This window comes from Theobroma cacao, chromosome 5, assembly GCF_053813885.1.
Source record: "Theobroma cacao isolate CCN51 chromosome 5, ASM5381388v1, whole genome shotgun sequence".
Taxonomy (NCBI): Eukaryota; Viridiplantae; Streptophyta; class Magnoliopsida; order Malvales; family Malvaceae; genus Theobroma; species Theobroma cacao.
This window is the reverse complement of record NC_142643.1, coordinates 43311329-43328406: the sequence shown is the minus strand read 5'-3', so window position 1 is coordinate 43328406 and position 17078 is coordinate 43311329. Positions and strand designations below refer to the sequence as shown.

The window sequence follows — 17078 nt, the reverse complement described above, 5'->3', positions numbered from 1 at the left end:
ACTATGAAAATTTATTAATTAATTAAAACATTATTTAGTTGATAAATTAATCATTATTAATTTATATATTAATTAACAAAAAATTAATTTATGAAGATATTCTTTATTTATTTTTTTCAAAACATTAAAATTAATACATCTATTGTATATTGTGATTATACAAATATTAACAAATTATCTATTACGAATTATAATTATTCTATATATTTGTTTAATCAACATAAGTTTATAAATGTAATTAGTCTTATTAAATAGAAGTCATGAATCTATCTATTTTTACAACAAACTAAAATTACATTAGATGTATACTTAATTAATATACCCATAAATATTAAGTCATGTAAAAACATCTAAAAAAATCATACAGTATCACAAATAGTAAAACTAAAGTAATGATTTTTCATCTCAAAAGTGTAAAGAAATCAATAATAATAGATAAAATGTATAAAGTATTGTGTGGATTCAACATAAAAAATCCAAATTGTATCCAAAAACAATTGTAATAATAAGTGTCAAAAAAGTTTAACTTACAAATGAGCCAAGGAACAATATTAAACATGATTAGGAGGTCATCAAAGCATTTATCAATCAATATCAATTTTCTCATGCAATACGAGAACACTACACCTAGAAGATGGAACTAGTCAACTTTTATTAGGGGGTCAAAGATGAAGAGAAATAATACATAAAATATAAATAATTAAATATGATATACAAAATTAGTAATTTCTTCTGATATATTAGTATTATTTAAAGACTAAATACTCAAAGATAATTTTCTTTCAACTAAACATAGAGTATAAAACACATTAAAAAAATATCTTATATAATCAAGATTAATAAAAAATAATTTATTGATAAAATTTTAAGCAACAATCAATAATGTAATGCTCTACCATATATTTGAGAATTACGTAATAATTTTTTAATTTTTAAAGACAAAATCATTGAAAACACATAACAAAAAAAAATATGACAAGTAAAAAATAAAACTACATAACAAAAAAGAAGAATATAATTAATGATTCGTAAAAATTTGAAAAAAATTTATAAAAACTTAAAATATATGATCAAATAGAATAAAATTGAAAAAAATAAACAAATTTAAATAATAATAATAATATAAATAAAAAAAGATAGATAACAAAATTTTACTTTTTTGTAATTTTACAATGAAAAAAAAAAGAGAAAGAACACAAAAAGAAAAAGATGAAAAGAGATGTGAAGAAACTTAAAAAGAGAAAATTTAAGAGTTAGGTAACGTTAAATGGATTTATATAGTTATTTTATTATTTTTTATTTGTATTAATAATTTAATAAAAAATTATTTTAAGGGTCCATTAAAATATGTATAACATATTGTATTAATAATTTAATAAAAAAATATTTTAGAGCTCATTAAAAAATATATGTAATATAAAGAAATTTTTAAAATTTTCCATTCACAAGGGCCACTCTGCCTCTTATTACACTAAAACTTCTTAATACACGAAAAAAAGTTAAAAATGAAATCTAAAGCTACATGAATTTCAAGACGAAATAAATATCATTTGAATCATATTTTACAAAAAAATTTTAATTGAGATAAGTATATATATAATTTTGATATATAAAAAATTATTAATTTATATATAAAGTAAAATATATGTATTTAAAAATATATTATTTTATAAATTTTATAAATTATTAATTTATTATATTAATTTTAAATCAAAATTAATTAAAAATATCATTTAATCAAAATTATTATCAAAGCAATTGGACTTGCGCCAACGGCACCGAAAGCCACGCAGAGAGAGCATTTGCTTGGATATGATTGGGGGCGGGGGGGGGGGGGCTATGAAGCCGACGTTTCACTCCTAGCCCCTAGCTCCTAGACTTGCTGGCGAAGCCACCAGTACGTACATAGGTAATTGGTCCACGTCACCTTCGAATAGCGAGATTTGTGGCCACACCAAACTGGATTCACATTTTGAACCTTAAATCAGCCAGCTTTTTAAAATTAAATATTGTTGTATATTATATATTAAATTTATTTAACATATAATAATTTTTTTCAAATCAAAACGGATTGGTGCCAAAAGAATAATGTCTAAATTTCAATCTTAATTAATCCAAGTTCATGAGCTGATGAATAACTTCGAACAATTCTAACTTGAAAGAATTGTCGTTGTATATTTTCTTACAATGTATGTTTAAGCTTTATATTTAGGAATCCTTTTTTTTTTTTGTCATATTAAATACTAATACTATAAAACAGTGATTATATTTATTATTTTTAATTAAAAAACCATTTAAAAGTAATTAAATCTTGCTAAATTAACTCTTGACCTTTTGAGTTTGAACAACATGCTAGAAATTGAATGCCCCAACCTTTTCAAACATTAACTTGAAACTAATTTAACTGAATTGAAGTATGAAAGTAGGGAATTGACTACCATATGTCATTTTCTCTTGTCCTTTATGGATAAAATTGACACCAGCATCTAAATATATTAATCTTTAGCTTTAAGGGATAATGCCCGGTTCTTATTGACGGAAGTGATTGACAAAAATTACCACTTCTAAAAGAAATGGGTTTTAATCAGTCGTTTTGATACCAGCTTTTCGATCTTCTTAATTCTTTAATTAAGCACCCTTTTGGCGTTTTCCCCTTTTGCTCTCAACTCTTATGTAAACAGTGTAATGCCTAGTCTTTCTCTTTTCTGTTCATTTTTTTTTTCAATACTAATAGTACTAAAAATAAACTGAAATTGATTAGTGCTGAGAACAATTCCAATCGCAGGGCGTTTCACTATGCATTATGTCTCTGCATGCAACTGGCAAAGCCAACGACCCCAATTTGGCTTTTGCTTCACAGAGATAAAGGTGGAGTGAGATTGGTGTATTGATTTTTGATTGGTGTGAGAATTTTGTCTGTGGCCTCTTGTACTGTATCGAAAAAGAGAGAGAACCCCCCTTTCTTTTTGTGCCGAACCCGCGTATATCGGTGATAAAGAAAGTACTTGTGGTTTTCTTTTTCTAACATAATTCCTCATATATGTGAGGACAAGGTTTCATCAGGTTTGCTTGTGGATGTCGTCCCACGTGGAGTTCGACAAAGATATGATATGATTGGAAATCCTACTATTGCGTTTCTTTCTTTGGGTGCAAATCAGATTTAGAATTTTGTTGAAATTGGATCTAAAACTTAAAATCGTAACTAACAAAGTTTACTTAAATTGGATCGACAACTTGTTCGAATTAATTACTCTAAATTATCTAGTCGTTTTTTAATATAAGTTTGAGTACATGCATGGCATGATATTCAAATCACTACTCAATTACCAAAACATCGTAATACCAGAATTTACTAATTACAAAATAAAAATATTATTGTGAGAAACTCTTGTTACTATTTTAAATAACATAAAGTAAATAAATAAATTTAAAAGTTATTTAACGATTATCCTATCACATTAGTTTTCTTGTACACGCTGTTATAATATCAAATATATTATTTAATTTTAATTTTATTTATCAATTCTCTTAAGAGAATTTTTTAATTTTAAAAAAATTCTAACCAAACCCAAAATATGAGACGCATGCCTCTTAGATGTCACGTTCTTAGGTATCTTACGGTTATCAAAGTCATTTGGCTTGCGCCAATGATACTGAAAGCCACACAGAGAGAGCATTTAATTTGATATGGGTTGGGCGGTCCCACAGTCTTAGCCACAAAACCGACATTTCACCCCTAGGCCCTACCCTTGCTGCCGAAGCCATAAACAGTTACATATATAATGGGTCCACGTTGTCGTGGAATACCGATGTTTGTGGCCAGACCAAACCGGATTCACATCTTGAACCATAAATCAAGGGCCAGTTTTTTAAAATTAAAATTTATAATTTTACAAATATATTATTTATTTAATATATAATATTTTTTCGAATTAAAATGAATTTGTGCCGAAAGAATAATGTCTAAATTTCAATCTTAATTAGTTCAAGTTCGTGAGTTTTTTCTTTTTTTTTGTGAAAAGTGATTGATTTATTAATCATGCAGGTAGGATGCCCTGATGGGTCTTGAACCATGGAGGTAGAAGACTCGTATTAGCATAAGACAGCTAGCTTGCAAAAAAGAGGCCGAACCATATACAAAAAACGAAGCAGCTGCTTATCAGGAAAAAGCTGCAGCTATCCAAAGACAAGACAGCCCCTAGACAAAAGACAGAAGGCAGCCAGAGAGGCAACAACAAAAATTTATACTAAGCTGAAGCTTGCTGAAACAACACTGAGAGATAGCAATGAGAGCTCTATCAAAATTACTAGCATGCCCTCGGAACCATCCCACTGGCCCCACCATTAGAGGCAAAACAGAAGAGCAGCAAAAGACCACACGAGTAACACACCAGCAGCACCAGAAAAGATCGTCACAAAACACCGAGACAAGGCTGCATCAGCCCAGTGAACAAATTGACATCAACTTTCTAACTTGGAAGAACCCTTGTTGTAACGAACACTTCTAACTTGGAAGAACCCTTGTCGTATAGTTTCTTGCAAGGTAAGTTTAAGCTTTATAATTTGGACGTAGGGTCATTTTTTTTTGACATATTAAACACTAGTATTATGAAACAGTGATTATATTTATTATTTTTAATTAAAAACCATTTAAAAGTAATTAACTCTGGACCTTTTGAGTTTGAACAACATGCTAGAAATTGAATGCCCCAACCTTTTCAAACATTAACTTGAAACTAATTCAACTGAATTGAAGTATGAGAGTAGGGAATTGACGACCGTATATATGTCATTTTCTCTTGCCCCTTATGGATAAAATTGATACAAGCATTTAAATATATTAATCTATAGCTTTAAGGGATAATGCCCGATTCCTATTGACGAAAGTGATTGACAAAAATTACCACTACTAAAAGAAATTGGTTTTAATCAGTTGTTCGGATACCATCTTTTCAATCTTCTAATTCTTTAATTAAGCACCCTCTTGGCTTTTTTTCCCCTTCTTCTCTTAACTCTTGTGTAAAAAAGTGTAATGACTAGTCTTTCTCTTTTCTTTTCTTTTTTTTTTAAATACTAGTAGTACTAAAAATAAACTGATATTGATTAGTGCTGAGACAGAATAAGCAATACAAATGGAGGACAATGCCAATCAAATGGTGTTTCACTATGCAATTATGTGTTTGCATGTAAGTGGCAAAGCCGACTAGCTCACTTGACTTAGCCTAGGTAATGAAAGGGAGTGAGATTGGGGTCCCACTGTTCTCTTTTCTTTTTGTCCTCGAACCTTCCCCTTTTATCTTCAAAGTTTACGTACTGGTAAAAGAGCAATAATAAAAACCAAAAAGAAACACCAGCAATCATTAAGTCAAACACACATAAGCCACAATTCTCATGGCACGGTCACTCCACAATTCTTTTGGTCACGAAAAGAAGTTTCTTTTCGTATTTATCTCAATATGGTCAAGATTTCAGGGGAGAGTCCTACAAAATTTTTGCAAGAGTTTCCCCTGAAAATTGTGCATTTCACCTTATTATACCTGCAAAGAAACAATCCCAAGCATCCAACAAAAATTTCATTCTCATCAACTAAGGTAATCAAAAGTTTTGTATTCCTTTAGCATCATGTATATAGTTAAATCACATAAGTACAACTATATTAAACCTCTACCTAAATAACTTCAATTAAGTCAATATATAAACCAAACAAGGCAGTAGCTATTCCATTTAGAACACTTGACTAGTGTGGCTATAGCTTTTTACACCGACCCAAGCACACAACAAGCATAACCCCTTTCATCTCTACCTTGGCCATAATCTCAAAGCCCATAGTTAACAATTTAATTTTTTTTAAATTAAATAGACCTACCAACCCAAGTAAATTTGAATTCTACTCTACTGAATGACTCACAACCATTAAAGCCTAACCTTTACAACAAATTCTTTAGCCCAGCATTAATTCCTTCCCAATTTAATTATCACTTCTCTGGAAGTACTTATCCATTATTGAATCACATTGAATCCCTCTAGAATAATTAAAATGGAGCAAATCCCTAGTTATCGCTCAGTCCAACACTATCCCTGTATCCCATTCCTCCAAGCACACCAACTTCCTATAATAAATCTATACTCTACCAACCACCTAGTATCAGCAGCAACTTCTAAATTTAATCCACTCAAAATATTCCTTAAATGCTCTTTAACCGATTTAATAACAAATCAACAAAAAGCCAAGTATTAGTAATAACAAACAAGTCCCAATAATTAGAAGTACTTCTAAAAAGCCATAAATTCAAAATCCATAATTATATAATCATTAAAGCAGTGGCTGTAGAAGCAAGGGCGGGCTTGATTATGGTATAAATAAAAAACAAAAAAACAAGAAAAATTCTCAAATTTGAATATTGCTTTTAAGGTAGGAGGGGTGGGGTTATGGGAAAAAAAAGCAAGAAAAAAAACCCATAAAACCTTAAGCTCCACCACCACCTCTAGAGTAATAAAGCCCGCCATCACACCACTTACGATGGTCATCGGCGCCGCCGAGGGCGGCCGCCGCCGGGAGGTGGAGCTTGGTTTATAATAATGTTCCTTCCATCAAGATTCTCAGCACGGATTGCTTCAGCAGCGCTCCTGATTAAAGGATCGTTTTCAAGCTCAGCCAGAAGATCGTAAACCAATTGATCAATGAGAGCATTCTCTGCAATAATTCGCCGGTTCCGTCGCTCAATCTGTTCAGCTGCAAACATCCGCTCGTGGTCTCGCTCAATCTGTTCAGCTGCGATTTGCGAAGCACTTAGCGACTGTCTCATACGCCTGATAGCCCTTCTCTTCTTTGCCAGTCTCACTCTCATAGCCCTCAAGCGACGACCCTGTTTGGACAAGCAATTTTCAAAACTATAAGAGTTTAATTTCAGCTGCAAAGCTTTTAATTCATAAAAGTTCAACCTTTTTTGGATCAATAGTATGATAAACAGAGAAAGAAAAGTACTCTAACTGAAATCGAAGAGAGAGTAATCTGACCATGTTTTGATAGCGATTCAGTCCAAAACGGTGAAAGAAAAAAACGGCCATTTGAGAGAGATTTTTAGCCCAAAAAAGCAAGAAATGTTTCTTTTCTTGGAGGATTACTTGATTAGATTTAAGCTAAAAGGGGGAAAGGGTCTTAGATTTTATGGGTTTTTTTGGAGTATGCACTGCTAACTGCTTCTCGACCGTGCGGACCGAACGATCCACTTCCGACTAAGTTACGCTGATCGAACGCTAGTAGAAGAAGAAGAAAAAAGAAAAAGATTTTATGTTTTTTTGGGAGAGTGAAGTTGACGCATATTATATCGGCAATATCTTTGTAACTTTGCCAAGAAGGAGACATTTTCATTGGCCAAAAAATACTAAAAAAATGAAAAAAAAATTATCAAGTAATTCATTTGCATAAAAAAAGGTATTACTTAAATTAAACCTAGGTAACTTATTAAAACCAAGATAAAAATTCCAAACATCTATATAGCAAGTAGCAACAGTTAACCACACTAAAAATTTGTCAAATACTATAAAATATTATTTTTATATTATGTAGCTGCATACGAATTACAATTATAGGTTTTGTAAATAAAGTAGATGAATAATATATATATATATATTAATTTTTATATTTATTATAATATGTTAATACATCATATTAATATTATGTGACATATGACTTTTTGATTAATTATAGTTAATTTTTAATCAACGTATGTGATTTAAAATAAAAATATAATAAAAAAATATTTATTTAAATATTAAAATATTAATTATAAAAATTCAAATAAAAATACATATTCTTTATCAAATAAAAAATTAAAAAAAGTATAGTGAAATGAGGTTCTCTAGAAGATCATAACATTTGTAATATAGTGATTTAAAATATTAAAAAATGAAAAGTGGGATTGTCAAAAGTGAAATTCGTCGATTATTGCTTTATTTCTTTTGTACAGAAAAGAAGCCACGAAAGACAGAATGGGAAATTAAAGGTTAACTCTAGCTGTGATGGAGTGGTGACAAATATACCTACCGTCGCAATGCCACTGCTCAGTCGCTCATCGCGCGGTTGCTGACTTCATTGCTGCCAATCATCGACTAGCATTGAGCCCAAACTCGCGACTAGTAAAGGTTTGACGTGCGCTAACAAAGATAAGCATTGGCCCTATCCTGAATGTTCATTGAATGTGACAAACGAATTCATCATCATATTATATTAATAAACAATACTTCACCAAAACATACTTTATCAGAAGATAAAAGAGGCTACTAGCTACTTGTTTTTCCACTTTTTCCCCATGGAGCTACAAAGAACCAGGGAATCACTCAAGCAAAAGCCTTACAACCCATCTGCCAATCCCCTATAAATCACAAAGTGGAGGAGAGTCCTAACAAAAATTTTTCCTACTAGTCAAGCTATTCGGTTCAATTGATGATTTTACAATCCTTTGAAAAGCACAAACTATCTATAGGAGAGTCATCACAGGTTTTCTTAATCGGCATAGGGAAGCTATATATTCTTGTTTCGGGTTGATTGCAGTGTCATTCAGGTCTACTTGCCCGCCTTGATATATACTCTTGTTTCGGGTTGATTTTCACCTTTTCATCTTACAGGCTTTATTTAAGTTTTATGATCAGTAAAAGAATCCATGCCTATATTAAAGCCAAAATGTCAAAATAATTAATTATGTATAAAGAAATTAAACCTGGAAAGCTGGAAAGAATATGAAGATGTCAGTTAAAAAGATCAAAGTTCAGAAAAGATTGGTGTAATTCTTCTGTATAGAAATTTCAGGCTTTCAGGTTTTTGCCATTTTCGTCCAATCCCTGCCATCGGACCTTGCTTCGGTTCCTGTGAACGTACAGGTAAGACCAAATATACATACTCGAAATTGGACATATAGAGCCTCCGGTGACAAGTATCAATCCAAATAGTAATATATAGTAACAAAATATGGAATCAGCTTTGCCATACTTATTATATACATATAACCTGCAAACATCAAAACAACACTACTTCAATAATATAAGAACTGTACCAATTTTGAGGAAAAATTGAAAGAATTGAGAGTCAAAATTGGGGAGCAGGATATAAAGAATAGAAAGAAGAAAAGTAGCACATTGAGGACGAAGGTGTGAGGAAAGAGGAGTGGGGATCTATGAGGACATGGGTTGAATTTATAGAGGGGTTTTAGCTTGAGCGTGACTTCTGGACTAAACAAGAACAACTTGTGGTTCGGAATACTTAACTAGTTCTTATCAAGTTGGGTTGTGACAGCCTAGCTTTATCTTCCTTTCTTTCTTGTCTGAGAATAGGATTCCCTTATCCGACAAAAAAGTTATGTATTCTGGGCCCGATTTGAATTGGGTTCTATAGCTTTTGTTCCAAGGACCAGTAGTCTTGTAAGAAACTTTAAAAGGAGGGAGCCAATTGAATTTCGATCCTTATCTGTTTCTATAAAGATGACAATTATTAAATTAAGTCTTAATTGAATTTTTCGTTAGCAAAGACTCATGAGGAAGAATATAAAGCAAAAAATATAACTATGTAAAGCATTATGAAAGAGTTTTAATAGCATTTATTTTTTGCATGGGAATATCCAAAGCAAACTTGAAATGAACCACACAGCTATGAGAATCAGATTGGAAGTATTAAACTTCATGATTATTCCGTCTTAAAAAGTATCTATTTTCTTCTCTCGTCATGCTTTGCAGAAGTAGTAGAATCTCAGATGAAGCGATCCTCAGCTTGAAAAACAACAAGCATACAAGTAATAAACTGCTCGACGCATTCATTCTTTGAAGAAAGTATCTCTTTCTTTCTCTTCATTCGTGCAAGTTTTGTTTCCATCTCTTGAATTGCACCTTCCTTGACTGTTGCTTCTTCCTTTAGCAACTGTTTCAAGCACATTGTGTATCCTCTCTTCTCTATTACTTCAACTTCTAGCTTCTTCATAGACTTCCTTGCTTTCCATTTTGGCAAGGCAAACTCAAGATTATTAATTCAGAATTAACCATAAACTAAATTGATCAAAAGAATCCTAATTACCGGTAGGGCAGCCAGCAATATACCTTAAGTACGCTTGAGTTGTGTAGCTTTTTCTTTAAAACTCTGGGGCTGCTTTCCTCCTTTTTCTTTATCATCCTAATTTCTCCTTCTGGGTTCTCTATGTAGAGTCAAGATATATGTATGTTTATTTGGTTAGCTTAATATTTGGTTTTCTATGTTTTGAAAGTTGAAAATAAATTTCAATCAACCAAATAATTGGAAAGCAAAGAGAGATTGGGATGAAATCTGACCAATTTGCCCGGTGTTTGGTAATGGAGAAATCTTATTAGTACTAGTGATGCCGCCAAAAGAGGATGGAGAATTTTTTTTCTTTCTAAAAAGCGAAATTTTTAGTTTCACATAGCTTGAATGTCATATCAAGTCTTGAATATTAAAAATAAAAAACTTGTAATGGCATATCAATCAAACTATAAAGAAAGATAGCAGCAGAATTACAAAAGGATTCGACCCCTTAAAAAAAAATTGGTGACTCCACATTAGCTATTAGAACCCTCAAAGAACTGACCTTTCCAACTTTTAAAAAACTTCTCAGATTATGCAAAGATCACAACTCAAGAAATTCTAAACCATGCCATTACATCCAAAAACAATCAACTTAAAACAAAAACACCTAACTTCTAGCACAAACTCTTGACTAACAACCCAAGAAAACCTTAAAACCCTTTTTCTCATGGACTACAACAGAAGCCTTCTACCACCAAGCAATCTGCAATTCACCAATCAAGCGACTGCACAAACACTTAGTACCTTGCTTCTGTTTTATTGACAAGGTTCCATATGAACTGTAAGAGAAAAGGGAATTATAGATACTCGAATAACTTCATTGGAAATATGTAGAAAATCACCCATTATGGTCCTAGTTTGATGGATTTTTTTTCATAGAGAAGTGGTAAATGTGGTATAATACTTGAATAAAATTTTAAATTATTTAAAAAATTGAAATAAATCTTTATTTTGATATTGTGTTTAACCAAGTTAATATATTTTTATTTTAAATCAAATAAATTTTTATAATTAATATTTGATTAATTATCATTAATCAAAATACCTCTTATTATTTTATAATCACGTGGTGTTTGTCGTGACGTGCGGGTCCGGGAACCCGTCCGCCAGACGCGGGCGATAATTAAAAATCTCAAAGGTGTGGGAGTCGCCACCAATCCTTTTTTTAAGGTGTGATTGGTCACCTATTAACCCGATTCTTAATCGACGAAGTCCTAAATTAATTTTAGGTCCGTCGAAAGAACGAGAACTGGTCCACGTTTTTTAGAAATGGGTTCGGGAGTGCGGTTACGCACGGAGAAGGATTAGCACCTCCGTGACGCCCGTTCTACGAACGGTACCATTTAATCTTAAGTTATCTTAATATAGCCTTTTCTTAGTTTAATCCCTATTTTATTAATTAAAAATTTTATTGAATTGTCAGACTGAGTTTTTCACTTTGGTCTTGCGTATGCATATGATGCAAGCGTAGAATGATGTCGTGACTTGTTTATTTTAAATGATGGAGTCGGTAATCTTTTATTTAAAAATTATTCGAAGACTATCCCAACGCTTTGGTGAAGTCTCGAAATTCTCCTCACCTAGAGATATCCCCGGAAGAACTCGTCTCTACGAGCTCCTCGGGGAAATCCCATCATCGGGATTCCCGCGCCATTTGCAAAATAAGAGTGGCATGCAATGACATTATAAAAGGATGGTATGTACATGTACGCGTTTATTGATTATTTAAAATTTTTGATTATTTGTTATTTTTTATTTTTTATTTATATATATACTTTATTTTTTGGTCTTCTATTTAAATCCATATTTGTTGTTGGTCAATTTTTTACTTGATTTCAAAGCTTATCTAATAAATAATTAATTAATTTTTAAACGATTGGATTAACTTTATTTAGTAATATTTATTTAAATTAATTCGAATGTAACAAAATTTTCCTACATATATTATTTTTTAACAATGACTATTTGACTTAACGGGTATTGGAGTTTAGAGTTCGGACTTATCCCGACGCTTCGGTGAAAATCCGTCTCGAACTTCGCACCCGAAAATATCCACCGAAAAGAGGCAACTCTTTACCTCCTTTTTGGTGGTAATACTCAAATATTTATTCCAATTATATTATTTATTATTATTATTTATTTATTTTTCATTTTATTATTATCATCATTTTATTATTATTTTTTATTTTTTTATTTTTTTTATTTTTTTTTATTTTTTAAATATAATATAATATATATACGTATATTTGCATCATGAATTACTATTAATATTATTATTTATTTTATTCTTTTGCAAGCCTTGAAATATATTTATAATATTAATATTTTTTTTATTATTTACATATCTTTATTAAAGCTAAACAAATAATTAAAATAAACTAAACTAGATGAGCCCAAATCCACAAGAGATGGGTAAGGCCTCACCTTGCTTGGGCCGGAAGGATGGCCCAAGTGGTCTGGGCTGCGCGGAGGTCTGCCTGGCCCGCTTCCTTGGTCCGCTTGGGCTTCTCCTAAACGCACCGTTTTGGGCTCAGAAGACTCCCTCAAACGACGTCGTTTAGGCGTCGACCCTTGGAATCCTTCACTTCACTGAAACGGCGCCGTTTAGGCGTGCTTCCTCTGGCTATAAAATCCTTTTTCAACCTTTTTTATTCATTTTTGTTTCTCTCTCTAGACTGCACCCTCTCCCTTCTCTTTAAAAAATTTTTTTTCTCCCTTCGCCGGCGCCGGCGTCCTCCCCTCTTTTCTCGGTTGTCTTTTTTACCCGGAGAATCACTTCGCCTTCCGTTGGACGATTCTTCCCTATTCCCGTCGGCCTCTCTCTCTCTTCGCTCAGATCTGAACCTTCCGTCGATCTCTCTCTCTCTTCGCTCGGATCTCCCCTTCCGTCGGCCTCTCCCTTTTCTCCCGGATCTCACCCTTTTCTCCTTGTTTTTCTTTGTGTTCTTTCTCTCCCCTTTTTGTGGCTAACTGCTGTGTTTGTTTCTCTTTTGTGTAGGGTTTTAAAGAGCCGTCCCGATTTTTTTTTCATTTTTTTTTGTTTATTTTATTTTATTTTATTTTATTTTATTTATATTTCTTTTATTTTTTAATTTATGTGTCTACAGTTGATGTGAAAATTGAAAAATATTATATACTCACATCAACATACCATATCATCATTTATTATAACATGTTAATATGTTACATTAGCGTCATATAATATAATATGAAAAGTGATATTTTTATTAAATCAATAATTTATTTGGTTCAAAAAGAAATAAAATTCGACTTAAAATAAAAATATAAGAATTTAATTAAATATAATTAAAGAATAGAAATTTATTTAGAATTTACTAAATAATTTAAATACTATTTTAAATATTCTTAAATTTAAGTAAAATAAAAATGTATTTGTGCTCCTTCGTCCGAACATAAAAAGCCTAGTAAAGACATATATACATCAGGAGGCATTTAATACGATGGGTTTTTTCAGGAAAAAAAAAACATAAACAGATTTTATTTTCAAGAGCTTCTATAATCATTAAGAAGGATTGCATATGACGCTGTAATTCCTTAAAACATGCGAATAAGTTTTAGGTCTTAACTCTTAAGCTATTTGAAGCATTTGCTTCTGCGAAAGTATTTGAAATCGTAATTTAGCTTACATACAAGTTTCTTTTATTGATTTTCTCAAAAAACAAAACAAAAAGTTTCTTTTATTGAAATAGTAATTTGAGCTTGAAGGGATTCAAGAACTATAAGGTTGGGTTAATTTCGTTGCTTGACTTCTTTTACCAGCTACTTCACCTTAACCTTGAATCCCTTATTGACAAGAAGAAGGTGACGTAGCTCGTAGTAAAAAAAAATCATCATTCAATAGATATACATAACCCAAGGCAACCAATAGGTTTAATGAAGGCGAATTTCCATCTATGTGTCTGCATTTGGGGGAGAAGAAAGCGAATAATTCAAAGACCTGGCACTTTGCTCTAACCTTTGCTCTTGCTCACGTTGTTGCTCCTCGCTAATCACCTCCATTTGATTTGCCTTTAAAGTTTTTCTGCCTACCTGCGTCCGTCTCTTCTGAGATAACAAGACAAAATTAAGAATAATAATTCACATAAAAGAAAGGATGAACACTAACGAAAAGAAACATATAACTTTTGCTTAATTAATTGAGCACCGTTTGCTTCATATCTGCAATCAAAGCTGTGAATTTCTGAATATCTTCAATGGCAAGACAACACGAGCGGCTTGTTTATAGTAAACTTGGATTTTCTCCATGACAGTTTAACATGTACCTAAAAAACAGTTTTTGTATATCTATTGGTGGGTGATCCCATCAACTTTAAATATTACGTTAGTAAAAAAGAAAAAATTTATATTTAAAACTACATAATACAAAAACAAATTTTAAAAGTCAAACGTATGAGAGTTGAGCTTCGCTTGAGTACTTGACGAAATTGAAGAGTTCATGGCCATTGCCATAGTTAGATTAATACTTTACATATTGGAGATAAAATTTTAAAATTTACAGTTTTGAAATGATTTTCTTTGTGTTGTATATACATGTTTACATATACGTACACGTAGATGTCAAAGAAAAGATAAAGCCTATCAAACCCCCATAATATTAAAAAAACAAAAAAGCAAAAAGGTAACAGTTAGTCAAAAAGATGGGTCGGTAGGTCCAACTGAAGAAAGCATACTTCATCTAACATTACAGTTGTTCTTCAGATGCAGAGAAGAGATGCAAAGTCGTCGGCCTGAACCTCTTCTGGTCGACCGATCACTAGCACAAGTCTGACGATATCGTTCGATTACTTGCGAAAATTAAAATATCATAACCGTCCATTCGGCATAACTTTTCTCTTAATTGTTCTTTTTCCTTATCTTCTTCGTAGACTCTTTTTCCCCACGTCGGTGGAAAGCTACAGGGTCTTTTTAATTCCAAGTTTAAAGTCTCATGAACTTTATGTCAATGGACAAGAATCAATAGCATAGACTTATCTCTTACCAGCCACTTGCTTCCTTTATTATTCAGTTTTTTCTTTCTTGTGCTGTAGGGTAATGCATTAAGCTAAAACAAATAATTGTAAGTGACAAATTGATATCATCAATTTATATTGTAAGCACTGACATAGATCATCACTATTGGGCACATATTTGCTTAAGTCCAAGTGTATTGAAGGGGTGCTCATGATTATTGACATCACCAGAATCATATGATTGATTAAAAACTACACTACTTGAATTCATTTAAAAATTAACACTAAGTTTATGTCAAAAAATAATTAAAACCTAATACTCAAACTTGATTTAAATCCGACTAGATAACAAAAAGATAAAATCAGTTTCATGTATTTATTAATTAAAATTAAATCAGTCATTTTTTTTAAACTTTTAAAAAGCTATGGACAATCAAAGAAACTCCAGATTACGTAAAAGTTCAGGGAATCATCCTCACCAAACTCTATGACAATCCTTATTGCACTCAATCCTGACTAAAGCATGAGACAGAGTATTGGCTTCCTGCCTCGTATGAGTGCATTAGAAGTAACAATTTATGAGTTTAAATTCCATTGAGGGCCCTCCACCCATGTTACCCCACCAATACCCCTTTTTTTTCATTTCGAAGGGAAAGAAGTATAAACTCCACCGCGCAGGATTGCTTCATACTCATATCTCCTTTCCAACGGAATTTCTCTATTTCTGTAAAGCTCAAAATAATTCATGACGATAATCTTATCCTAAACAAATATATATCATACATATAAGTATATATATGCAACCCAAGAAGGGATACCAAGTTTTAAGTCAAAAATTTTGAAAGGGCAAAAACAGAACGTTGTAAAAGCCGGTAGGGTAGCCAAGATGGTTATCATCCAAGGTCAAGACGGGGCTAGCTAGCTCGGTTAGAAACACATAATCCTAAACATAACCAAGTAAATGTTAATATCTTCGAATTCCATGGAGTCAATCGCGTTAGGTTTCTATTCAGCTATTTTGGTCTGATCAGAATCATCGATCATCCAACCCATTATCAGATGTTGGCAAGGGACAAGGTGGGAGTGAAAATCGAACGCTGATGATCCAACCAGGGTAGGCGCTGGTAACAGCAAACAACCCGGCCACCTTATTAAACAATTAAAGCCTCAGAAATGAAATCTATCATACAATATCCTAAACAATTTATCAGAAAAGACATTTAAAACAGAGGGTAGAGGAGGGTTATAAATTATAACAGATTTCCAACATAATTGTTATCGAGGTCAAAATGGCTTGCTAGGAAAATACGGAACTAAAAGATCATTTGCCACCACTTCTGACCTTCATCGATATATATATAAGCGAAAGCGTATGCCACCCCTACGCTTATCATGTATCGGACTTTAGCTATATATATAAGTAAGCGAACGCCTATGCCACCCCTATGAATATGTTGTGCCGTAGCTCAAAAAATACTAGCACGAGAGACATATAAAGATAACCGTATATATAAAAGTAGTACAAATTTAATCTTCCAGATCTATCAAGCCAAAAGATAGGTTTCCATCCCCGGAATTGGTCTTAAGTTTGACCAAAGCAGAGCTGGCGAGCGAATGCTGATGCTCAAGCCAGGGTAGCCTCTGTTAACCAGCAACAACCCGGAACCTTATTCTTGGCGGACATAGCTTAGCCTTAGTTTATATATCCACCTGCAGACACTAAACTTCGACCAAGAAAAAAATTTCTATTTGTGGAAGATACTATTTTTAACTTATTTTTCTCCTTCAATAAGTGAAGAAGATAAGTGCCTATAGGGTACTTATTGCAACTACTAATAGTACTGAAGCCAAACTACAATTGCTGAAGCTGAAAAGAGAAATCTCACCATCTTAGAAAGAATTGAGCGTCTAAATAAGGCGCTTTTGGCCTAGGACACAATGAAAGAGACTGAGAAAGAGAGAGAGCGGAAATTTCTTTGAGGCCCTTGGGCAAGAATGACTCCCTCGCACACCCGAATATA

At 32.3% G+C, this 17078-nt stretch overlaps 2 protein-coding genes and 1 long non-coding RNA gene across 7 annotated transcripts; all 3 read right to left on the bottom strand.

Annotated features, from left to right (window-relative positions):
* Window positions 1-6288: 6288 nt before the first annotated feature.
* On the bottom strand, window positions 6289-9158 carry LOC18599921 (uncharacterized). Of its 5 annotated transcripts, none has more exons than XM_007030122.3 (4): window positions 8721-9156; window positions 8048-8184; window positions 7018-7257; window positions 6289-6866 (listed from the first exon to the last, which is right to left on the bottom strand). In XM_007030122.3, exons 3-4 carry the CDS (start codon window positions 7066-7068, stop codon window positions 6525-6527), a joined length of 393 nt encoding a protein of 130 aa, XP_007030184.2. In that variant the 5' UTR covers window positions 7069-7257; window positions 8048-8184; window positions 8721-9156; the 3' UTR covers window positions 6289-6524. The 5 variants fall into 5 exon arrangements, with proteins under 5 accessions (XP_007030184.2, XP_088663081.1, XP_017976012.2 ...); XM_088806955.1 differs by having other exon boundaries at window positions 9054-9072; XM_018120523.2 differs by having other exon boundaries at window positions 8044-9156.
* A 439-nt stretch (window positions 9159-9597) lies between these two features.
* Window positions 9598-10191, bottom strand: LOC148762962 (uncharacterized; the record flags this gene model as incomplete). Its single annotated transcript, XM_088806986.1, has 2 exons — window positions 9598-10003; window positions 10087-10191. Coding segments are annotated over 2 exons (366 nt in total), but the record flags the coding sequence as incomplete, so codon positions are not given.
* A 3574-nt stretch (window positions 10192-13765) lies between these two features.
* On the bottom strand, window positions 13766-17041 carry LOC108661866 (uncharacterized). The gene is made up of 2 exons (XR_016026559.1): window positions 16944-17041; window positions 13766-14152 (listed from the first exon to the last, which is right to left on the bottom strand). It is a non-coding gene; the product is annotated as an uncharacterized LOC108661866 (long non-coding RNA).
* Between the last annotated feature and the right edge of the window lie 37 nt (window positions 17042-17078).